At 49.0% G+C, this 22,534-nt stretch overlaps 11 protein-coding genes across 11 annotated transcripts; 5 read left to right on the forward strand and 6 right to left on the reverse strand.

Annotated features, from left to right (window-relative positions):
- Window positions 1-10: 10 nt before the first annotated feature.
- F5B22DRAFT_106665 (uncharacterized protein) lies at window positions 11-1,524 on the reverse strand. The gene is made up of 3 exons (XM_047968716.1): window positions 962-1,524; window positions 290-911; window positions 11-236 (listed from the first exon to the last, which is right to left on the reverse strand). Exons 1-3 carry the CDS (start codon window positions 1,234-1,236, stop codon window positions 132-134), a joined length of 1,002 nt encoding a protein of 333 aa, XP_047831588.1. The 5' UTR covers window positions 1,237-1,524; the 3' UTR covers window positions 11-131.
- F5B22DRAFT_645665 (uncharacterized protein) lies at window positions 1,413-2,338 on the forward strand (the record flags this gene model as incomplete). The annotated part of the gene is made up of 3 exons (XM_047978615.1): window positions 1,413-1,518; window positions 1,649-1,975; window positions 2,058-2,338. 3 exons carry the CDS (start codon window positions 1,413-1,415, stop codon window positions 2,336-2,338), a joined length of 714 nt encoding a protein of 237 aa, XP_047831589.1.
- Window positions 2,339-2,804: 466 nt separating this feature from the next.
- On the forward strand, window positions 2,805-3,681 carry F5B22DRAFT_645666 (uncharacterized protein; the record flags this gene model as incomplete). The annotated part of the gene is made up of 2 exons (XM_047978616.1): window positions 2,805-3,320; window positions 3,391-3,681. The coding sequence occupies 2 exons, from the start codon at window positions 2,805-2,807 to the stop codon at window positions 3,679-3,681; spliced, it is 807 nt and encodes a 268-aa protein (XP_047831590.1).
- Window positions 3,682-3,826: 145 nt separating this feature from the next.
- On the reverse strand, window positions 3,827-5,617 carry F5B22DRAFT_106736 (uncharacterized protein). The gene is made up of 3 exons (XM_047968718.1): window positions 5,031-5,617; window positions 4,528-4,896; window positions 3,827-4,435 (listed from the first exon to the last, which is right to left on the reverse strand). The coding sequence occupies exons 1-3, from the start codon at window positions 5,333-5,335 to the stop codon at window positions 4,291-4,293; spliced, it is 819 nt and encodes a 272-aa protein (XP_047831591.1). The 5' UTR covers window positions 5,336-5,617; the 3' UTR covers window positions 3,827-4,290.
- A 1-nt stretch (window position 5,618) lies between these two features.
- F5B22DRAFT_106717 (uncharacterized protein) lies at window positions 5,619-6,618 on the reverse strand. Its single transcript, XM_047968717.1, has one exon. It carries the CDS (start codon window positions 6,346-6,348, stop codon window positions 6,025-6,027), a length of 324 nt encoding a protein of 107 aa, XP_047831592.1. The 5' UTR covers window positions 6,349-6,618; the 3' UTR covers window positions 5,619-6,024.
- Window positions 6,619-7,714: 1,096 nt separating this feature from the next.
- On the forward strand, window positions 7,715-11,801 carry F5B22DRAFT_654736 (uncharacterized protein; the record flags this gene model as incomplete). The annotated part of the gene is made up of 6 exons (XM_047979825.1): window positions 7,715-8,157; window positions 8,234-8,405; window positions 8,518-9,108; window positions 9,176-9,267; window positions 9,326-9,495; window positions 9,557-11,801. 6 exons carry the CDS (start codon window positions 7,715-7,717, stop codon window positions 11,089-11,091), a joined length of 3,003 nt encoding a protein of 1,000 aa, XP_047831593.1. The 3' UTR covers window positions 11,092-11,801.
- Window positions 11,247-12,023, reverse strand: F5B22DRAFT_645670 (uncharacterized protein; the record flags this gene model as incomplete). The annotated part of the gene is made up of 4 exons (XM_047978617.1): window positions 11,247-11,410; window positions 11,467-11,640; window positions 11,800-11,819; window positions 11,884-12,023. The coding sequence occupies 4 exons, from the start codon at window positions 12,021-12,023 to the stop codon at window positions 11,247-11,249; spliced, it is 498 nt and encodes a 165-aa protein (XP_047831594.1).
- Window positions 12,024-12,217: 194 nt separating this feature from the next.
- F5B22DRAFT_107015 (FAD binding domain-containing protein) lies at window positions 12,218-14,161 on the forward strand. The gene has a single exon (XM_047968719.1). It carries the CDS (start codon window positions 12,516-12,518, stop codon window positions 14,088-14,090), a length of 1,575 nt encoding a protein of 524 aa, XP_047831595.1. The 5' UTR covers window positions 12,218-12,515; the 3' UTR covers window positions 14,091-14,161.
- A 2,150-nt stretch (window positions 14,162-16,311) lies between these two features.
- On the forward strand, window positions 16,312-18,086 carry F5B22DRAFT_107419 (mitochondrial phosphate carrier protein). Its single transcript, XM_047968722.1, has 5 exons — window positions 16,312-16,644; window positions 16,709-16,906; window positions 17,029-17,448; window positions 17,502-17,847; window positions 17,912-18,086. Exons 1-5 carry the CDS (start codon window positions 16,418-16,420, stop codon window positions 17,945-17,947), a joined length of 1,227 nt encoding a protein of 408 aa, XP_047831596.1. The 5' UTR covers window positions 16,312-16,417; the 3' UTR covers window positions 17,948-18,086.
- Window positions 18,087-18,101: 15 nt separating this feature from the next.
- On the reverse strand, window positions 18,102-19,084 carry F5B22DRAFT_107480 (uncharacterized protein). The gene is made up of 2 exons (XM_047968723.1): window positions 18,679-19,084; window positions 18,102-18,538 (listed from the first exon to the last, which is right to left on the reverse strand). Exons 1-2 carry the CDS (start codon window positions 18,989-18,991, stop codon window positions 18,312-18,314), a joined length of 540 nt encoding a protein of 179 aa, XP_047831597.1. The 5' UTR covers window positions 18,992-19,084; the 3' UTR covers window positions 18,102-18,311.
- A 1,828-nt stretch (window positions 19,085-20,912) lies between these two features.
- F5B22DRAFT_603205 (thioredoxin-like protein) lies at window positions 20,913-22,190 on the reverse strand. Its single transcript, XM_047974724.1, has 2 exons — window positions 21,719-22,190; window positions 20,913-21,585 (listed from the first exon to the last, which is right to left on the reverse strand). The coding sequence occupies exons 1-2, from the start codon at window positions 21,951-21,953 to the stop codon at window positions 21,329-21,331; spliced, it is 492 nt and encodes a 163-aa protein (XP_047831598.1). The 5' UTR covers window positions 21,954-22,190; the 3' UTR covers window positions 20,913-21,328.
- Window positions 22,191-22,534: the final 344 nt, after the last annotated feature.

Here is a 22,534-nt window from a genome sequence, read left to right on the forward strand (position 1 = left end):
CCAGCATCATGCAGCTGCTTAAATAAAAGTGATGAAATTGATGACCTATGGAGATGCATACCTACCTAAGTAGGCTTTAGAAGGTGTGGCTATGTAAAAAAGGGGCCCGCCAAGCGGTCAAATTCTCGAAACTATAGGGTAATCGTCTCGGCCCTACAATGTTCACACAAACTATGTGCGCACAGCCCGCATTCTAAAGTAACGGTGAGGTTCCAAGGGCCGTTCCCGCAATAGCACTTCGGTGTGTGAGAAACAAATAATAGATTTCATTGGATTGGGGCAAACTTACACAAAAATACACTGTCAATTGTGTTGATCCGCGCACCTTTCCCTTCTTGACTTGTTCCTCGCCAACTCTCTCCTCAGCCAAGGTAAGGCTAATCCCCATTATTTTACCTTTCACTGTTGCAAAAGATTCCCCTCGCGCACCTGTGGGTTCGTTAGAAAATTCATGTAGGACTTTAGTATCAGGCAAGTCTCCTTGCATCTGTGACGCGAAATGGGTGCCAGGTATTTCCTCTTCAACTTCCTCGACCATGCTCTGAGGCAGTGAAAACAGTGCCAACTCTTCCATATGCTCTGCCATATGATCTAATAAACTCTTCGTACTCTTAGTGACATAACAAAATGGGCATCTGCCTTGACTGCTCTCATCGCTTGGCCGCTCGCTTACGTCCAAAAGCGTAGCAAGTACATGGTTCTCTATGTTGGGATTGTGTATATGTCGAATGCGGTGAACCATTTCCGATTTTAGCTCATAATGGCAACTGCATTGCCGACAAATCCATCCTCGGCGGTGCAATTGCATCTCATGATATTTCCAGTCGCGCCGTGTGGTGAAAAGTCGCTCTGGATCAGTACAATCGGAAAAAGTGCATACGTAAGGTCTTAAGTCGCGAAACACATGGCGTCTGTTTATATTAGAATTATGTGACAATCTGCATCTTCTCGCTTAACTCACTTCCAGTTTTCCCGATGCTTCATCTCCTCCACGTATAGAGCCATGTGGCAGTAAGGGCATTCCAGCGTGCTTTCCGCACCATTCAGCAGTGGATGATCGGGCACTCGCAATGACGAGGACGTTCCCATCATACTGGGTGCGTACTTCGTAATACTCTCCTCATTCTGGTGTAATCCAGGTTGGCTGGAGATGATGGCAGATCTAGCCACGGTTGAGAAAGCGACTGCCGCGGGCGGTGGATCGCCGAGCTGGAGATGTTGATCTCGTTTGTGCATCTTATCTATCACTACGAGATGGAGCTCATTGTCAGAAGTGGAAGGCGGTGATACTTGACGATCCGCATGCTGGAATGTATAAAGAACCCTTCATCCTGCCGTATGGCGTACTGTAACTTAACCTTATACTTACTCAATCAACGGGATTACATGTACTACTCTTGACACTCATGCCCATGGCTAGGTTGGGCGGCAACCTGACCGTCTGGGCCGACACCTACGTGGAGAAGATCCTATTCGACAGAGACAGCAGCAGAGCGACCTTGTGGCCGTCGGCGTGCGGTATGTGGAAGGCGCTGTCAAGGCATTGTTACAACCCGCAGGGAGGTGATCCTGAGCGCCGGCGCGATCCACAGCCCCTGAGTCCTGGAGCTGTTGGGTGTGGGTAATCCCGAGCTTCTACAGCGACTAGGGTTTGACGTCGTCGTGGACAACGCACACGTTGGCGAAAATCTCCAGAACCACGTCTACGTGATCCTGACGGCCCGGTCATACCACGGAACGGATTCGAAACTCTCGATGTGTTGCTCCCAGGCGATGCCGGCATTCATCGACGCTCACGAAGCCTTGGTGCGCTCAGTCCTCGCCTCGTCGACCGAAGCCTCCGCCTTCTACTCCACGTTCCCGGGGTACATGGCCTTTGACATAAAAGACAACGCGCTTCTGCGTCCAGGCGACAGCCTCTACGTGAGTTTCGCGGGGCTCGACGCACATCACCACTACAACATCATCAATCATCGTCCGCCGCTGACGTCCAAGTCGACCCCCGATACCTCTCGCACGCAGCCGACGTGGAGGTACCGGCGCGCCACGTTCAGCAGCTCGTGTAGCAGGTGAAGACGACGGACCCGCCGGCCAGCCTGCTCGTAGCGGGCGGAAAGACGTCGTCACATTCACACGAGGATCTTTCTCGATGGCGCTAAGGGATTCGTCCCCAAGGCATGCAGACGGTGTGATGGATGACAAGGGGCGCATCTACAACCTGCGCGTCTGCGATCCGAGCATCGTGCCCATCTTACCCCGCTACAACACCCAAGCCATAGCCTACGGGCTGGCGGAGCATGTGGCGCGTATGATCACGTCTGATCTCGACGCGGAGTAACGACGACTGGCATGTTTATTAATCTTAAAATCTCGTCCAAAGGTCGTAGTGCAAGGTTCAAATAAATGTCTTCGCCCTGTAAGGCAAACATAGTAATTATAAAGGACTCCACTTTCGGATTCCACGACCTCCAGTCTTAAACATTTGTATGCAATATAAGGAGCTAGATCCTCATATAAAATAGGCAAATTACCAACGCCCATACCAAGTTTGGCAATCCCCTCTTTTCAGTGTTCCTAGCAAGATACCGGTATACTTACGTGGACACCCATGGATTACAAGGTCGAGAACCGATGGGAATGATTGCCGAAAACCCCAGGTGTTATTTCGGCAAGAGAAGCTCCACAATAGCATCATATGTTACAACAACTCTCCTTGTCATGATATAAAACGGTGAGTTCGGCCCCTCTTTCCTTCAACCTGGGTGTCCAGTTTCTCTTTAGCACTCATATACGGTACACCAAACATGAAGCTCATCATAGCTGGGTCTACTGGCTTTTTGGCCACTGAGCTGATCCGCCAAGCTCTCGCGCATCCCGGAGTCACGTCTGTCATTGCTCTGGGTCGGCGCGAAGCGTCTGTACCTGCAGGCGTAGAGTCAAATGGGAAATTCAAATCAGTCATATGTAAAGACTTCGAGAATTATTCCGATGACATAAAATCGGAAATAGCGGAAGCCGACGCTTGTATCTGGTATGCTTTTACACTGCTCATCATTCAATATCGCGCGAGATTTCCGCTATTAACGAGTTTTACACTTGGAAGGACAATTGCCATAGTGCCTGGAAAACTGAGATCGATGAGCTGGGAGGAAGCCTGCAAGATATCCCGAGATTATGCCGTCACTGCAATCGAGACCATATCTCAGTTACGCCGCGACAAGCCAAATGGAACATTCAGATTCATTTATGTTAGCGGTCATACGGCGACGCGCGATCCGTCTAAAAAGCCTCTTATATTGCCTGACTACTCTGTTATGCGGGTGCGTAAACCAATGCAACATTATCGTCTGGTCTCGTGGTGAAATGAATATGACTAATGACTAGACACAGGGCGAGGCGGAGACGCGCATTCTCAAATGCGCACAAGAATCAAATGGCGCTATCGAAGCATCTGTAGCGAAGCCTGGTCTAATCGATGACCCAAAGGACCCAAGGTTCTGGACCAGAGCGGCTAAGAATTACGGGCGAATGCTCTTTGGCATACCGAAAGTCGAGGTTAAGGTAATAGCGGCTACGTTGGTTGACCAAGTTGTCAACGGTCTTGAGAAGGATACTTTGGAAAATAAAGACTTGGTGCGAATTGGCACTAAGGCATTGGCTGCGCAGGCATCTTCTTCATAGACCATAGAGTCATAAGGCCTACCGCAGTTCCCGATTTCTTTGATAGACGAAGACGAGTGCGAGGCATTCACCATTCATCTCTAGCTTGTATTACCCGTCATGGGCCTGGATACCTTTCTAGTTTGGTTTACATGCGATCAGATAGTACCATTGCTTACAATTGATTTCCTAGTTGCGCACTGCTTGTGGTCCAAGCTTGGGTACCTTACTTTCAACTTTCAACGTGTTAGATAGTGTCCTAGCAGAGAAATCCGGCTGATCATTCTGCGCGTAAGTTGCGCCATCGCATTTCCGTAGCCAGCGGTCAAGGTACCTAATTGTTGGTGGAAGCGAACTAGCTTCTCCCTATCCCGCTTAACTTCGAGCCGTCTACCCCCTGTAGCTCAAAGAGCAAGGAGCAAGGCTCTAGAAAGGATACGCCAAGAGATGAAGAGAAGAACATGTGTTCGGCGTAGGTAACTGTCACTCATGCGGTACAGTGGAACCGAAGCGGATTTATCATCTGCATCGGACTTAACCCCCTTTTGTCACGAATGCCAGGACTTGATATTCGCACTAGGACTGAAAAGGACTATTCATCCTAGCAATTCGTGAATCTACTCCGTACATCTATGTTGATTTTCTGTGCATGATCGTTGCAGCGGCTTGGTGGTTAGGGAAAATCAAGGTATCCGCAATCACGACGTTTTCCCTCCGTCCTGCGGCAAAAACAATTGTCTCGGCAATGTCTTCGGGTGTCAATGGATCACAACCCCTATTCACCGTCAGTACAATACAAAAGACTTGTCGCGCGATTCGATGGGCACATGAGAAGGAGCATCGACGTGTAGGAGGACCCAAACTTACGCATAGACAGCATCGGCCTTGCTCTTGTCGCCGTAGAACCGGACAATCGAGAATTCAGTTTCGACCTGGCCTGGGTCGACGCTAATGACGCGGATCCTTTTCGAAATCAATTCCTTTCGCAAGCTGTCGGTGAAAGACCGAACGGCTGCCTTGGTGGCGCAGTAGATGCCACCGCCAACGTAGGGCTCACGGCCTGCGACTGACCCGATGTTGATGATGTCGCCAGCGCCCTCGCCGTTGTTGCGCTTCAGCATAATAGGCAGGATGGCTTGCGTCATGTTGATTAAGCCAGTGACGTTGGTCTCAAACATGACGTTCATGTCCTCTTCAGCGATTTCGGGGGCCTTGGCCACACCTTTCACCAAACCACTGTGTCATTATGAGATTGTCAGCCTCGCTACACTATACTCGGTCTTCCCACGCACATGCAGCGCCTAATCGTGAAATTCGCAGATGGACGAGATAGCAGGTTATCTTGTATACAGAGAAGAAGGGGAACTCACGCATTGTTCACCAGCACATCGATCTCTTTGAACTCACCAGGGAGCTGCCCCACGAACGCGCGCACCTCGGCGGATTTGCTCACGTCAAGCTGGACGGGGAGCACTTTGACGCCGCTGCCTACCTCCTTGTTGATTTCATCTGCAATCTGCTTGAGGGTGTCCACCCGTCGGGCTGTTAGAACCAATTTGAGGTTATTTGGCGCAGTGCGGGCAAACTCGAAAGCTGTAGCTCGTCCGATACCGGAGGAAGCACCGGTTATGAGGACTGTCTTGCCCTCGAGGCGCTTTGACATGGCCGATGACATTGTGCAATTCTGTACTTTGGCAGATGATGTAAGAACAGTAGTAAGAGCTCACTGTATTAGTAGTAGAGAGTCTCGAAGAGTTCAGAGAGGGACGCTATTTCCACCCCGCGAAGCTGTGGATCCTGTATACGCCGATAATACCCCGAAATTCAGCAGCGTCGTAATCATAAGATTGATCTCTTCCCACGATACGTCATGGGTAGTGCCAGTATGTGAAAAGGAGATATAAACGTCACTCGAGATACTTGATGCAAAGTGTGTGGTAAAGAAAGTGAGGTGAGACGCTCTCTCGTCTTCCAGATTCATACTCGTTCCTCCTCCAGTTTGGTGCACCCCTATTGACTCCGCCTACCCCTCACTCTTCCCCAAGGCGACATACCCGTCTAGTACACGGGATGATCTCCGTACCCCAACTCTGATAGACCTGTGTTGCTGGGACATTGTCACTGTCGCCTACAAAGTAGGGTCGGATAGGACTTACTATAGCGCTCTAACTTCCCCACGCGGAGCCTCGTACAGGAGGGGATAGCTGCTATGCATCAACATTGACCCCTTATTCAACTTGGCTGTTCACAGCTTTTCTAAGAGCTCATCTGCTGCGATATGGAACGGAACGACTTCTTCTCGGCATACATGTTACCTTCAAGACACAGATCACAGAGTCATACGTTCGATTGCTGATCGAGTTCTCAAGGCTCCCATAAGCGTAGGCCAAAGCAAGCCACAGGCGTCAAAGCCCGCAGGAGACTCGACTCTGGGTCTTGTATATCGCTCATCAAAAACCTCTTGTATTGCATGTTGGCCTTGACATCGTGCGTCACCATCTCGGGCAGCGATTTGATCATGCTTCCCAAGCGTTTCGGTGAGTACAGCTCATCCCAGTCATTCGGCTTTCCCTCGACCAGATGTGCGATGAGCTTACCCGCCAACACTCCGTGTGTGACACCATTACCGGAAGCGCCCGTGACAATGTAGATGCGCTCGTTACCCTGGTTCTTACCAATGAATGCCATGTAGTCAACCGGCTCGATTACCTGTCCTCTCCACCGGTAATCGACTGTCTGATCACTCCGACTGTCTTGACCTTAAGCGCTAATCTCGCGGTTTGTTGGCAGGTACGGTGGGCGTGACTATATTACCCCTCACAGTGGCTTCCTTCAGTGACCTAAATCTTCTACTCTATAACATCAATACCAATCCCATCGCTATCATGTTCAACAGTACTGGCGTCGCCACGTTATTAGATGCCATTCAAGATTACAGCACGTTGTGGGAGACGACATCGAGTCCAAGGTATACAATAAAAGGCCAATTTCGCATCTGGAAGCTATCATGATGCTTCGACGACACGCGTCGATACCGAGCCAGCACTCCTATAACGTCTCGAAGGGAAGCATAGTAATGGTGGCGCAGCCGCAGTGAGGCCTCTGTCGGTTACAGTCGTCGCGATCTTCTCGGCAAAGTTCGGGGCGTCGTTCTAGGGACTCTGCGCCCTTGTGTAATGCCCATCAGGCAGCGCAATACTGTGAATCGCGAGTCGTTTATCTACTTTAATGAGTATTTACTTCGTAAAGGCTCTTCTCGGTGGTCTTGGCGGCAGCAATGGCGACGCGTCGACACCCAGGCCTATCATGATGGTCAATTCAGCGTTCGTCTCTGCTTCGTCACGATGCGAGTTGTGCACAAAGCATCTCAGCTTCAAAGCCGCGCAACATTTATTCATCCCACACCCCGTGCAAACCGCCACGGTCGTAACGCCGACGCCTAAGACTTGATGCAGTTCCAGATTGGAAGTTATAGGGTTCAATACTACCTCTTTAGCCACTTTTGTCAGCTTATCAATCAAGTTCTAGTTCCAAGATCAACGTGTAGTATAAGATCTAGGCCTAAACCACGATTGCACTCCTTGGTGGCCAGTATGAAGGGCCCTTGATACCAACCATAACAGAATACTATTTCCCCCAATGAGATGAAAAAGTCACGAAATGCCACACATCCACCACATCACTACAACTCTACTTCTTCACAGCCTACCACACAATTTTATTTGGATAGGCATTCACCAGTCAATTATGTAGCCCGCATAGCTAAGCCTACCTCCCCTCCCCTCCGCCACCTCATAGCCATCGATAAATCTGATAGGGTTGAATCCATGCAGCCACCTGCAATAAAATCTGCCTTGTTTGAATGCCTACTCAACACGCGCCACTGTATCGACGAATAAGCGATTCATGGTCACGTGGGTGACATTACAGCCTGCATGTTGCAGGCAAGTAATCCTTCTTATCTGGGCTTCTCGACCACTCTTCTCCCCAGACAAGCCCCGCATTGTAATGTTCACCATCTCTGTTTGCTCTCTGATCTTCATCTGTGCCCAGAATGGCAGATCCACTCTCAGTTGCCGGTCTCGTAACTGGCGTGATATCCCTCGGGCTCCAAGTCGCTGGAAGGTTGATCAACTACTTGGACGCCGTGACAGGGCGATCAGAAGATCTAATATCGGCTAAACAAGGAGCTACAGAGATGAGAGAGCTATTGTTGGCGATTCGAGATCTTTTGCCACAGTTAGAGAGCAATTGGCCTGCACCTGCGACCACAGTCAAACGCCAGGTAAAATCTTGCAACGATGAACTAGGCGCTCTCCACGCGCTCTTGTCAGAGCTGTCCCAACCAGTCCCATCCAGCTCCGGCTTGCGACATAAATTCGAAACCACCAAGAAGAAGCTATCCTACCCTTTCGAGCGATCCCGTATCATCCACCTCGAAAACCGACTTGCCAAAGTCAACAGTTCCCTTCAGACGGCCCTGCAAGTTACGGAACTGTAGGTAACTCGAATATCACCACAACATCACGAATATCAGTACAATATACCGAGAAATATAGCTGACGCTTGGTAGGAACATCGCCATCACTTCAGCGAACCAGTTACGGGAAGTCCATAGTCTAGTTGTTTCCCTGTCTCGGTCGCAGACTAGCCTACAAACGCACAGTATAGGGGCTTCCGTATCTTTAACGGCACCTCGCGAGATTCCGGGGGCAGCAAACAGGGGACCCTCAGTGCCTTTAGATGTAGGTCTGACCACCAAACGGTGTATTTGGGAATCTTGGACTCCTTGTTGTCTCACAAAGCATACCATGAGCGTACCAAGGACGAGAACTTCTGACACTGTTTTAATTCTAGTCAATCGAAAATGCAATGTTGCTAGCTTCTAAACCAAGCCTTCTCTCGAGCTCAATTAAAGCATTTGAGAAACTCGATGCCATACAATCCACCCGCCCTGGTTTATCTCAGGCCTGCTTATGTCGACCCTACCGAAGGACAGCGCATCATAGCCAGCACTGGGGACACCTCTCATTTGTGTATCAGGTGTCGCGCACCAAAAGACATCTGCCTGGTTGTCCATTATCACAAATCGATAACGAAACGCAAGCTAGCAAGTTTACGGTTGAATACTTTGGCTTGAGGAACTTGTTTCAAACAGCTTTCGCATTGTCACTAACAAGTGCTCGAGGTGCTGGGGCGCGAAGCATCAGCCCAGGCTTCACCTACTATCCAACAGTCGACAGGAGAACTGCCCCTGCATTCAATGTTATGCTTATAGTCGCACAATTCCTGGATTTCAATAGCAATTGGGACGAAACAGCAATAAGAACAGTGCAGTGCTGTTATGATGCAATCTTTGAACTCTACAGGAGAAAAAAAGCGTCGCCGAAAGATATCGCTTCGGATGGGGCGTCACTAATGCATGAAATGAGTCAAATAGTACGTCGGGTAAGTGCATTGATTCCTAGGTATTCTTAAACTATGGATTTTCTCCATGGCTAAAATACACATCTAGGGTTCTCCTATAATCGCTGACGCGAGTTTACAAATGATGATGAACCTGCTTGCATGTGGTGTGCCAGTGACTACTTACGATAGACATGGAAAGTAAGTGATCCACGTCACAGCAAGAGATGGTTCATATCCATTACTCACAAACCAAAAGTACTCCAGCTATATCTTATTTGTGTCGTGCGTACCGGCAGTATCCAGATGTAGCGTTGGCAAAGCGTCTTGTGCCAGAATCAGATACACCGCTGGTTCAAAAAGGTCGGAAAATATATGGTGGTGTAACAATTCTTCTAGCATTTTTGGAGGATTCAGAACTTGCTGAAGGTTCGAACTACTTGTTTCGGACTCTCTGGCTCTTTCGCGCATTGGCTGACGGATCGAACAGCTAGTGGATGTGGACCGCTAAGCCTTGCGGCTCGAGCTGGTGACGAGAAGCTCGTCCAAGAACTTATTGGGAGATACCCCCCATCCCTCGAAGAAACAGACGATTTCGGGTATACACCTCTACATTTTGCTATTAAGCACCCGCCATGCCTTCGTTTGATCGTAGAGGCAGGTGGGTCGTCATTGCTCAATAAATACACAATCGCAGACACACCACTTGCATGCGCCTGCCATTTCGGCTACAAAGTGTCGGCCCAGATCCTTCTAGCTGCAGGCGCTCCCATCGATCACGATTACATCGACTGGAGCGACGATTCTTGCCTCGACGACGTGCTGGTTGCTTTAAAGCAACGCAGAGGCGAGCTTAAACTCCTTGCATTAGAGCATCTAACGCAAGCAGAAGCTGAAAATTTCGGGCTATACGAAACAAAAGTCTTAGATTACTACACATTAGAAGTGCACGTATTGCTGGTGGAGAAGGGGGTTTTTATCTCTCCACATCTGTACGACTTGTTTTATGGTTCGGCCTACTTTATAGATCGTCCTACAATACTCTATTACGATAAATTATGGGCTCTTGGTTTCCGAGATGTCGACAGTTTCGACGGATTTGGACAGGTACCTCTTACATGGTGTAGCCAGGACGTGAGGAAGGTGCGATGGCTGATAGAGCACGGCGCTGACTACTGGACACCGTTGAATGCACGGGCCAACCAAACCAAGACCAGTGATATAGCAGCCACACCAGCGCATTTCCTCTTACGCTCGATTGGGACTCTATATGACAACAAAATTCAAAATGAGGATGAGGATGAGAATTACGATGAGGATGAGAATTACGATGAGGATGAGGATTACGATGAGGATGAGGATTACGATGAGCAAGTTAAGACGTGGCAGTGGTTTGTTGATAAGCTGATGCAAATCCAAGTTAGGGACACCTGCTTCTGCCCATGTTTTCGAGGTGGCTGCACTCCTCTCAAGGCATTTTTCGATTTTTACCGCAACCCCTTCAATTCAATTAGTATACAATCCTTCGCGCAATGGTGTGCAGGGTTAACCGGGACCTTTCGAGACAGTTTCAGCGAAGAGGATTTGATAACAATCCTCAGGCGCATGACGTTTGATGGATTAGGGTTAACGCATACGTGCTGCAATTTTAATCTGCCTATTTGGAGATATCACAAGTCACTTCGTTCATCCGAGGAGGTCGAAGAAATCATTTCGGAGCAAAGGTCCTTGTTAACTCGGTTTGACGAAGTGTTGGCTGAACTCGATGAGGTCGCACATGAGGACCAAGATGGGGTGCCTCTAATAGTTCAAGACCCCGAAGAGTTCTGGATACGTCGTTGGCTCCCTCTGATGGAGGAGATATTAGACGAGTTAGACGGCGACAATCTTACCCCGGAAGAAAGGTCGACGGCCGAAGCTGTGGGTGTACAATGGGACGTGCAACCAATCCAAGACAAAGAGGATGAGGATGATTGGACTCCAGAGGGTGTTATGAAGAAAATAAAGGCGATTCTGGACAAATAATAAGAGTGGAAATGTAAAGTCTAAAAAGAAAGTTCCCCATCGAACCAGATTGTAGGCATTCGCATACAGAACAGCTATGAAAAGTATTTAGGAGCACAACTCAGGTGTCATAGACAACTAAAAGTATGCATCGCCCCAGCCTAACAGTCAACAGCTCATTCGCTGAACTGAAGAGCCATCCGGGAACAATGTTTCCACGCTGCCTTGAGTCCTGTGGCAAGCTCTTCTCGCTCCCCGATTGTCCAACAACGCCCTTGCCTCGTCCATTCAACCTTATGACCCCAAATCCCCCCTGTGTGTTTCCTCTTTAGCCATGGGTCTTCCTCACCACGGCACGTCAGTTAATAGTGTCAACAAGAGATCCGGGGCACTCACATTCGGTTCCACCTCTAGTAGCTTGGAAGCGTTGCGCGACACGCGCCTTCATGTATTCGTTAACTGCAGAGGTCATCATTTGGCAGCCTCGAAGAATGAACCGGTCATAGCACCAGGAACAGTCGAGTATGAAGGACGCTTCATCTGTTCCAGCAGTTTCTTGTTCGACGTCGGCTACAATGGTCATGATCAGAATACCTTACTACACACACCATCTCGCGTTTATAGCCTTGGAATTCAAGACCTGCTTACATTCGATGTATTCCCATTTCATATTCTGCCTTCTTCATTGTATTGCTAGAAACCGAATAAACCGCCCTTTGATACGCTCACTTTGCACGCGAGCCATGCAGCTGAGGCATCGCAAGTCAGTATATTGCCCCGTCCCAATGGTCGCGGGAAATATGAGGCGCGCACCAAATAGTGACTCCTCGCCACTCAGAGCTGTCGTAAGCACCGTGATTCCTTAAGTATTCGTAAGACTTCGCCGTTCTCGACTCGTACTGCGTTATAGCGGCGCGATATTGTACCGGATCAAGCGCAATCTTATCCCTCATTTTCCCCAGCATGTCAAGCGCTGTATTGCCAGCAATACCTAAGCCCAGGCACGCTTATCAGACACATTGGAAATGCCTATGAGGTCATTGTGAATTCATTTAGTATAGAATTGATCACCAGTTAAAGTCTTGCTCTAGGCGAGTTAATAAAGAGAAAATTGAGGTGACGGTATGAAAGGATTGACACCAACTAATGCTAGCCCAAAAAGGTACTACTGAAAGCTAGCGCGCTCCTCGGGCTTCAAGTTGCCGGCAGTTGAGTCTGGGGTTGATCTTCTAACCATTGGAAATGGGTCTTTCGGATGTTCCGACAGCAGAAAGACATAGACGGTGGCATATCCCCGCGCTGGTCTAAGAAGACATATAAACTCTAGCTTAATCATGAGAGCTTAATACCTACTCTGAACCAACAGTCGCCTCACTCCTATTTAATCCTTTATTGTCCTTCCTCATTAACAGATCCCTCTCGCCTCGGCTGTTCGGCATAATACAATGCCGAGTTCGACCCTAGCCACTGACGTATTAATCGTAGGAGGCGGCAACGCTGGCTTCAGCGCAGCAATCTCCGCTGCCGAATGTGGCGCCCGCCAAGTCTTACTTATCGATGCCGCTCCAGAACACTGGGCCGGCGGTAACTCCTATTTTACAGCGGGAGCGTTCAGGACTGTTCACGATGGTCTGGATGATCTCCTCCCTATCGTGAACAATGTCCCGGACGAGAAGCGCGACAAGATCGACGTGAAGCCGTACACAGAGGCTGACTTTGCGGGAGATATTAAGCGCATCTGTCTTGATCGGGCTGATCCCGAACTGGCAGGCATTCTCGTCCGTGAGTCTAATCAAACCGTTAAGTGGCTGGCGAAGCACGGTGTACGCTTCCAATTATCCTTCAACCGGCAGGCGTATGAAGTCGACGGGCGCATAAAGTTCTGGGGCGGACTCGCACTGAAGACAGAGGATGGTGGCAAAGGCCTGATTGAAGACCATCGCCGAGCCGCTGCCAGACTTGGGGTTCAGATTGAATTCTCGACTGCAGCCAAGAGTCTAATGATAGACCCTGATTCGAATCATGTCAACGGAGTGATAGCGCAGGGTCCTGAGGGTAATGTGCAGGAGATTCGTGCTGGTGCTGTAATTCTGGCGGCTGGGGGATTCGAAGCCAACCCCCGACTAAGAGCACAGTACCTTGGACCTACCTGGGACTTCGCCAAAGTGCGCGGGACACCTTTCAACAATGGCGCTTGTTTAGACATGGCCATTCAGCAAGCCGGAGCAAAACAAGCTGGCAACTGGTCCGGCTGCCACTCAGTCGCCTGGGACGCCAATGCCCCAGCAAACAGTGGTGACCGAGTCATCTCCAATGAGTTCACCAAATCGGGATACCCTCTCGGTCTGATGCTGAACAGGGACGGTAATAGGTTTGTCGACGAGGGTGTTGATCTGCGCAACTACACTTACGCCATCTTTGGCAAAGCCATCCTTGCGCAACCAGGCCACTTCGCATTCCAAGTCTGGGATTCTCAAACGATATCCTGGCTTCGACCCGAAGAATACCGCGACGAAGTCGTAGAGAAGATCAAAGCTGACACTATCGAAGAGCTAGCCCAAAAGCTAGCAGATCATGGCCTAGTCAACACATCCCAGTTTGTCGATACGATAACAACGTACAACGAAGCAGCAGCGGCATTCCGGCGAGAAAATCCCGACAAGATCTGGGACCCAAGTGTCAAAGACTCGCTTTCCACGCAGTCCTCTCAGAAACGCCTACCATTAGCCAAGTCGAATTGGGCTTTGCCCTTGAACCAAGGCCCGTATCTAGCTGTCAAGGTTACATGCGGCGTCACATTTACCTTTGGTGGCTTAGCAGTTGATCCTGAGACATCTGCCGTTATTTCCTCGTTTACTAATCAACCCATTCCGGGGTTGTATACTGCTGGCGAGATGCTGGGTGGTATATTCTATGATAATTATCCGGGGGGAAGTGGCTTGACCTCTGGAGCTGTATTTGGCCGTCGCGCTGGCCGTGCTGCGGCTACGGCGGTAACAGCAAGCCGAACGTCAATCTGAGTGCCCGGTTGGATTAGCATAGAAACAACATCATACTAAATACGATACTACTTCATCACATTGAAAGTTTAGTCGCATCCTTTCTGACCTCCGCGTGCTACTCTAGGCCTCTACTTAACTTTATACGGGCTAGAGAGTTGTTGAAGCAGATATCATTCTTTCCGGTGTACCACCAAGGGATCATGGATCGAACTACTACATGGGCTACTTCATCACGCTTGAGTTGGGTGCTAAATAATAGGGGTATTATTAAGACTTTTAGAAGTCACATTCGTTTAATTGGACAGTTAGGTTACTGTGTGTCATTCACGAGGATGGCTACGAGAATACAAGCGGAAATCCGATAGAGGCCTTCCAATTTCTACTAAGCCAAAGCGCCGAGATGAAACGCAGAGACGGTTCAAGCAGCCCCTTGTTACACTATACAATTCGACTAGAGAGTGTAAAGATACTCTTCAATGCTGGCGAGACAGGCGATCTTGCTAGAGAGAAAGGCTATGAGGCGAAGTTGGCTCAGGGCGGCGATTAGCCAGAGTTGGTAAGTCACGTGGAGTTTATTCGCCGTCTAGCTTGAATACCCTTCGTTGGTTTCGATGCCATCTATGCAGTGCTCATGAGCTATTCTGCGCCTTTCGTAGTATCATAAATCAAGCCCATCGGGCCTATTGGGGGTTTCTTGATGAGCCTATACTCCGAAGGCCTATGTACGCGCGCCCCTGAAGAAGGCTACCGACCAAGATCCAGGTGTATTGAAGGAAACACCTTCCAGTAACCACGGCAGAGCACACTACTTGTGCGAGGGAGAGAAGTGAGACGACGAACCTCACGGACATACGCGAAGCGCTAGCCTTTTGTAAGCTATTTATAGAACACATTATCTAATTTTTTAGAGGCGAGGACAGGCAGGGGCAGAGCCAGTGGGGCAGCTGGAATTCTACGATTAGTCAGATGCTTTCGTATTACCCAATAGTGTATGGGAGGGTTTCGCCAAGGGCGTCTCCAACGGCGTGGGGAATCTGACGACCAACGGTCTTCGAGACAGAATCTACTTCGCGAGAATCTACAGCGAGCACGAGCTCGGCTGACTGTGTTAGCTTGAGAATTTCTAAGGGGATAGATGATACCCTCTATTGGTGCAATGGTCCCAGAGTGAATAGAGAAACCTATCTACAGTCTGGTGCCTGAATATCTCGCTGCTTAATACAACGACGCTCAACTCCATTGCAGCCCTCAATCTACACCACGCTCCACTTGCGTGTTGTAAGCCTGTCCTTTCGCAATGACGATGGTACTAGGAGTATATGCATCGTAAAATCACTTCACTGATCTTGAGCTGGATAAGAAATTCCGTTGGAGAATATGAATGGAGAAAACCCGGCGTGTTAAGGCAAGGGAAAAGCCCCTGACGCGTGCCAGCGCTCGTCATTTTGTGGGGATATCCGTTCATTCCCGGCCATATTTTCGTGTCTTTCCGGGCGCCAACCTCGATTCTCGCCGAGAACCGGACTCTCACGGCCCCACCTCTCCTTTTTTGGCCCAAATTCATCTTCTTTCTGGACGCTTCACCCATGCTACGACCTCCACACTTTCGGGACGTCTGGACGAGGGATGTCGGAACTTTTCTGCCCAACGCTGCTGCTGTCACCTGTACATACCCCAAATCCCTTGCCTAGATTTTTGCTCGATCGCTGCGTTTCGCTGGGCCTCGCTTGGTTTCAAGGGGTGAGATGCTATGACCGGCTGCTTAGGACCGAAGAACGAGAGAACAAAAGAACAGGAAGTATGAAGTCACAGAGAAAGTATGAATACCTTCTCTCATGGCCTTTATGATACTTCGTGCAACAATATGACTCTGACTGTACAGGATACTCCGTGCCACGTTCCTGACACCGGCCGTGCCTAGGCAGGTCAGGTCGCTTTCACGTGTTTATTAAAATCGGGCTGTAATCTCACCAAAAGAGGTAAATCGACCGGGTATATATAATCAGCCTGTTTCGACCTAATAATAAAAAAATTTTCCTTTCTCTTTTCTCCCAAAACCATCCTATCATTCCGACTGAACGTCGCGTCCTTTTCCTTTTCCTTGGTGGTGTAGAAAGTCTCCAGCCGAAACATGAAGTGAACAACCACCACGTACCGACTGTTGACGCGTTCCCTGCTTCGATTTCATCACACTACTCGTTTGCCTATACGTTTAGCAGTGCCTTCGTCGTCGCGACTCGCAAGGTAAGCCATCTTCCTGCCCAGCAGACAACTTTAGCACTTGGTCCTGGGCTGACCGATTGCGTACAGCAGATCAACCGAGACCGCCTTACCAACTAGACAACATGTTTATCACACGCGCCATCTCATTCACCAACTTCTTCGTTGCCACCTCGGCCTTGACGTTCCAGGTGTGCGTCCTTTACCCATGGCATAAGCAACTCGACGAGGATTTTGAAGCTTTGAAGAAAGAACACTTGAGAGTCTTGGGTGCAATCAAGGGCCCCGTGGAGAGCTCCGGCGTCGACAAACACCGGGGAATCCTAGGGATGCTCGGCGGTCTCGGTCAGAGGTAGTTAGGAAATAAATATATCTTCATTTTTTCTGTTCTAGAGACTTATATATATCATCTATAGCCTGAGTGGTCACTCTCCAATTTCTTCGTCGCCGTCGTCGTCGTCTCTTGTTGCTGCAGTCGAACCCCAGCATGTGCCCAAGCCATCGCTAGTTAAAACGCTGAGCAGTTCGAACGACCTAGCGCTCTATTCACGATACGCATTGGCCGGTGCTGTCTGTTGCTCCTTCACCCACGCCATTCTCACGCCTATCGACATGTAAGCCTATTGTTTTCGCCCCATTGGGCGAAGACACTCTCTTTAGCATCGACGACATTTGGTCCGGCGAGTTAAATATCCATCATAGTATTCCCTCGATTCGGTTGCTGATGCTGCTTTAGTGTTAAGACGAGGATTCAGGTCAATCCTCTTGTGTATAACCAGGGCGTCTACGGGGGACTGCGCCAAGTTGTGGCCGCAGAGGGGGCTGGGGCTCTTGCTACAGGACTCGGCCCGACGGTCTTAGGATACTTCCTGCAAGGTGCATTCAAGTTTGGTGGTTATGAGTTTTTCAAGACCCGTGCTATCGATACATTGGGGTACGAGACGGCGTCCAAGAATAGGTATGCCATATACCTAGGTTCATCCGCCATAGCTGAAATGGCCGGCGACATCGTTCTCTGCCCCTTCGAGGCCGTTCGCATCCGACTGGTTTCGCAGCCGGGTTTCGGGGTCGGTCTTTGGGATGGTTTCGCAAGACTTGTTCGGGAAGAGGGCATTCAAGGCTTGTATTCCGGACTGGGTCCTATAATGCTCAAGCAGTATGTAACTGTCGGATTACTTATCCTGTCCCAGCACCACTAATCATCTAAAGGGTACCATACACGATGGCGACCTTCGTTGTCTACGAGAACGCTCTCGAGCAAATCTACAAGCGGGTTGACAAGTCGACTGTATCCAGCGCCGCGGTTACGGGAATCAATCTGGGCTCAGGCCTCATTGCTGGTATCGCTGCAACACTTGTCTCGCAACCAGCCGACACCGTGCTGAGTAAGATCAATAAAAGTAAGGCCGAAGCTGGGGAGGGTACTCTTCGTCGTTTGTGGAAAATCACCAGGGAAACAGGGCTCCGTGGTAGCTATGCTGGTGTTCGCGCTCGACTAGTCATGGTTGGGGGTATGAGTGCCCTTCAATTTGCCGTTTATGGTGACATCAAGAAGGTATGTTTTCCATTGTCGTGGTACCCTAACATCAGGCGAGTGTAGTTATTAACAATGAGACTAGGCTTTTGGTGCAACTGGTGGCATAGAGATCAAGTAATCAATTTACGGGATAACATAGATTCCTGTTCGAAGAGAAGGGTGATAGACTACATAGAGCACAAGTAATAGAACCGGTATTGATCACACGTCGACCTCCCATTGGCATAATTCGATTTCGTCTTGGCACCTGAACAACCTGCTGCTTTATTGCTTTCAACGGTGACGAATACATACGGCCTAACATTGGCCTCGCAAACTAGGGTCAACCCATTTTTGCCTCGTTGTGGTATCATAACTCTTCATAAAATGAACGCGGTCGTGTTACTCTACAAATAATGATATCAAATGGAGTATCCTTCCCTCATAACATAAGGTAAAGTTAAACCTTGAACAATACCACCAGTACTTACTACCATTACATGTCAAGCAGGTGTAGCGGTGTTTGTTTCCTGGGAAAACCCAAGGCTAATTATTGTAGCAGGAATATGTGGCGCAGCTGGGCCATTCGGTACACGAAGCGCCGCGTCGACACGCGCGGAACCCGTACACAGCCGTTCGGGAGCTTCACCACAGCTCATTGCCACCATCGCCTCTCCTTCAATGTCATACTCCACGCCGTTCAGAGTAACGGTTTGCCACATTATCAGAGCTGTACGCCTCGTTAGTTCGCGAGTGAGTGAATAAGGAATAACTACCTCCAACAGTGTTCAGCCCCGCCTCATCGCTCGAGTCTTAAATGCAGTAACTCCTTGAACCCGCAACATGAATCTTCGGGAGATAATCACTTACGCTGATCGCCTTGCCCGTCAACATCGTTCGCCCCGAATGACGTATCGTCAAACGATGCAGGCTGCCCAAACCCGATTGTCGAAATTACGTTAGAGTGAAGTGTGCCCCACTGGTTGATCACTCCGGGGTAGGCCCAGTACTCGGCGGAGACGATGCATACGCGCGAATAGAACTCGGTGTTTGTCATCCTCACGTTGTTAACGCTCACGTTGGCGTTCCAGTACCCGTAGTCGATATGATAGGGATTTATGGAGGCCGACGAGGCTAGGGCCGGTAGTTGCGCCACGAGAAGAAGGGCTTTTGTCACAGACATTGCGCGGATGATTACGCATTGGTCGAGTCTGATCGGTTGTTAGTCCCCTCCTTCGTAGCTCGCTCTCGGTCTCTGCTGCAAGTAATGGCGTTGCATGGCACGACGGCAATGTGAAGTTTGAATGATGATTATGAAATGGATAGGTATGTACGGAGCATTTGGGGCTGAGATTACTGCGGTGCAAATCCTACAAACATCTGTAGGATGTACAAATTCTAAAAATACACCCAAGTCTGTCTGGGGTCCACAAATAAAATTGAGGCCTCAGACAGCGCACAGGCGTGAGTAGACGAGGCTTGTGCTTGTGCCTGTACATATGTAGACATAGGAAGGTTGAGTAGTCTGTTAAACCCATTCACTTGAATTTCGATAGTATCGAGACCTTTGGGTACGGATATAACAAGGGCATATGACTGGACTTTCGGATTGAAGCTACCGGTATTCAGATTACAAGGATCAAGTAGGGCTGCAGGAGTCCTTGACCAGCCAATTTCTTCTTGGCATTGGTGGTTTGGCTCGACTCTACATACTTACAACTGGTCTGCCAGTCCTGACCGCCATGTAGGTCACATTGTTTCAAGCGAAGTCTGTGTAACCTCATTTTCGAATATTGCCTGCATGTTTCCGAAGATTATGAAATGGCCTGTCATACGGCCGAAAGCGCAGTCGTAACAGAGTAGATTAGATCTTTATCATACTCTAAAGTACGTAAATAGATAAGTAGCCGATTAGAGGAACTTGGTGGCTGTGCCTAATTCCATTACTGAGTACATGAGCGCGGCGCTAGATACGATCAATCGATTCCGGTCATATATACCGTGTTTGAGATCATAGTCCCAGGGTTCATAGGTCATTACGCTGAGAATGAGACGCGGGGTCCGAAATTCATCTACCGGTATCTTGGAAGATGGTTTAGCCCAACTCTTGACTATCACGTTGCAGGTCAGAATTCTTATCGCAAGCACATATTACGCACAAATTGAGCAGATATCAATCAATCATCATTATCTCCAATACTAACTATGTTTCTCTAATGAGCCCCTCAAACGCGCTCGTTTCTCTTTGTCTCTCTCTTTCTCTCTTACATCATCTCAATATCCTCCTGTCCCTCCGGTATAACCGAAAGTCTAGAGAATCGGCGGTTAGGCATTCTATAAGTCGGGCTACTTACATCGCGGTATTGGCGATATCTCGGCCTACAGCCCAAGTACATCCACGCACAGACATGGAGTAATTGTGTAAAGAGCAAGGTGATGGAGATAGCCATCATAATTATCCATAGGTCGTGGTTAGTAGGATCTATGCTTGTTACGTGCTGTGGTTGTGTAAGCTACTATTTATCAGCCGAGAGGGAACAAAGGGATTCTTTTATAGTCTTTGTGAATACTTGATACAACTCTATTGTTTTAGAACGAGGAGCGTGTTGTGGGACATTATGTGTGTACAAGTCGCTGGTTGCTAGACTCGCACGCTGTTACGAAACATCATATTCGTATATCTGCTTAACGTAGGTTGATTGTGCGACACTTGTGCGTTGATGAAAGGTATTGTTGTTTGCGAACAACTTCATTGTTGTTTTGTGATATGATAACATGGTATTGGGTAACATGCTGACAATAGTGGTAACACGCTGAGAATAGTGGTAACATGCTTACAAGAGGAGCGACAAGCTGACTTTAGGGGTAACATTATTATTCATAGATGTTAGGCAATGTATGTGATCATTGCTTATGAGCTCGTAGCTATATTGCCAAATTCAGTGATTTTACCTATATTGATGACATTTATTTTACCTACATTGCTGACATGCTTGCTGATATGCTTACATTGATTACATGAACTTCACTATGTTGCTTACAATTTTAACTAATTTATCTACATTGCTAACCTTGGTGAAAAATTTACCCAATTTGTTGATGTTACCGAATGTTACTGTGAGAAACCCATAAGAGCGACTACATAGGCAAGATGATGAGCACAAATGATGACAGCCTGCCTAACGCCGATACTACACTGAGATACCTACGTATATAACTGGTTTGCTACAGGAAAAGAAGTAACATAACTAGGTTCGGAAATGCGAGATATCTATTTTCTATATGTGTGCACACGTGCGCGCGAAGAAGGGATGATGCATATAGACGGAGAGACAAGGTTAACTTCAACAGTTTCCTTTATCGCATGGTTTATCTGGCACTATAATAACGGGCGCAGCACGTAAAACCAAGTCCGCCTACATTGCCTGCGATCTTTTTATGTCCGACACGATACATCCGAATATTCGCGACGATGTCGTTACAGCTTCGCTGAGGTGGTGTGGTCCGGACCATCGCCGAGTCAAGCGGCGCCGACAGACTGGAGCAAGCCCTTGAGCTCGCCCTTCTTAGCTTGCAGATCCGAGTTGCCGCCGATGTGCTTGCCGCCGATGTAGATATTGGGTACGGTGCGCTGGCCCGAGATCTCCTCGAGGGCGTTCTGGATGGCGGCGCCGTCGTCGACCTTGTCGAGCTCGATGGCGAAGTACTTGGCACCTAGGTCGTCTAGGAGCTTCTTGGAAGCCTGGCAGTACGGGCAGTACGACTTGGAGAATACCGCTGCGAAAAGGGAGTTAGTTATATCTCGTTAGCTCGGCATGGTGGAGGAAGAAGATTGACAATGGAGCAGCGGGGGATGGGATGGGATGGATGAATGTAGCTTGTCAAGGCGCAAGAAAGCAAGCAAACGTACCGACGGCATTCTCCTTGATGATGGTTTGGGCTTTCGTGCTGGCGGCGGACATTTCTTCTGGCGTGGGGGTATGGAAGAATTTGCGTAGGAAGTTCATGGAGAAGGAGGAGGAGGAATGGCTGGTCAGAGTCGAGCTGAGAGAGTGTCTGTAGTTGAGATGGGGCCGGAGGAGGGGCGTTGATATTGGACGGCGAGCGAGCACGACACAGCGGGGTATTTGTTGAATGAGGTGCATTGCCGGCCGACCGTACCTTTAACGAAACGCCGCTGCGACCAACCACCACTTAAATACTTGAATACCGCCTACACACAGTAGATAGTGTGGTCTGTGTGGTGTGTGTCTGAAAAGAAAAGACCCTGGACTCGGGATTGTCGCAGGTTTGCGTCAGCCAGTCAGAGCCCGGTGCCTATTTGTCAAAATCTGTCGCCTGTGACGATGATGTTATCGCGGGACGGCAGACCGTAGCGGTGTGGACCGTCGGGATAGTGGCTGTCCATTGCTTAATCCGGTAAGCACAAGTACCCATGTAGCTGGGCTATATCCTCGAAGAGGCGACATTCATGATTCCAGATGATGACGGAGGCGGCCATTGTAGACAAATCCTACAATGACTATTACTATGTTCTGCTACCTATCTACTATGTAGTCTCTATGTCGGTATGTATTGGAATGCCGTACATTACCTAACCCATAGATACCTGTCACTCCCTCCCTTCACAGTAAAGATTACCTATTAGTTACTTCGACGCTGAAAATACAGCAGAGACTCTAGCCTCGGTTTACCCGTGCCTGGATCCGCTGACATTGATTTTATC

The sequence above is a fragment of the Xylaria bambusicola genome, assembly GCF_022495145.1.
Source record: "Xylaria bambusicola strain CBS 139988 unplaced genomic scaffold F5B22scaffold_16, whole genome shotgun sequence".
NCBI classification, from domain to species: domain Eukaryota; kingdom Fungi; phylum Ascomycota; class Sordariomycetes; order Xylariales; family Xylariaceae; genus Xylaria; species Xylaria bambusicola.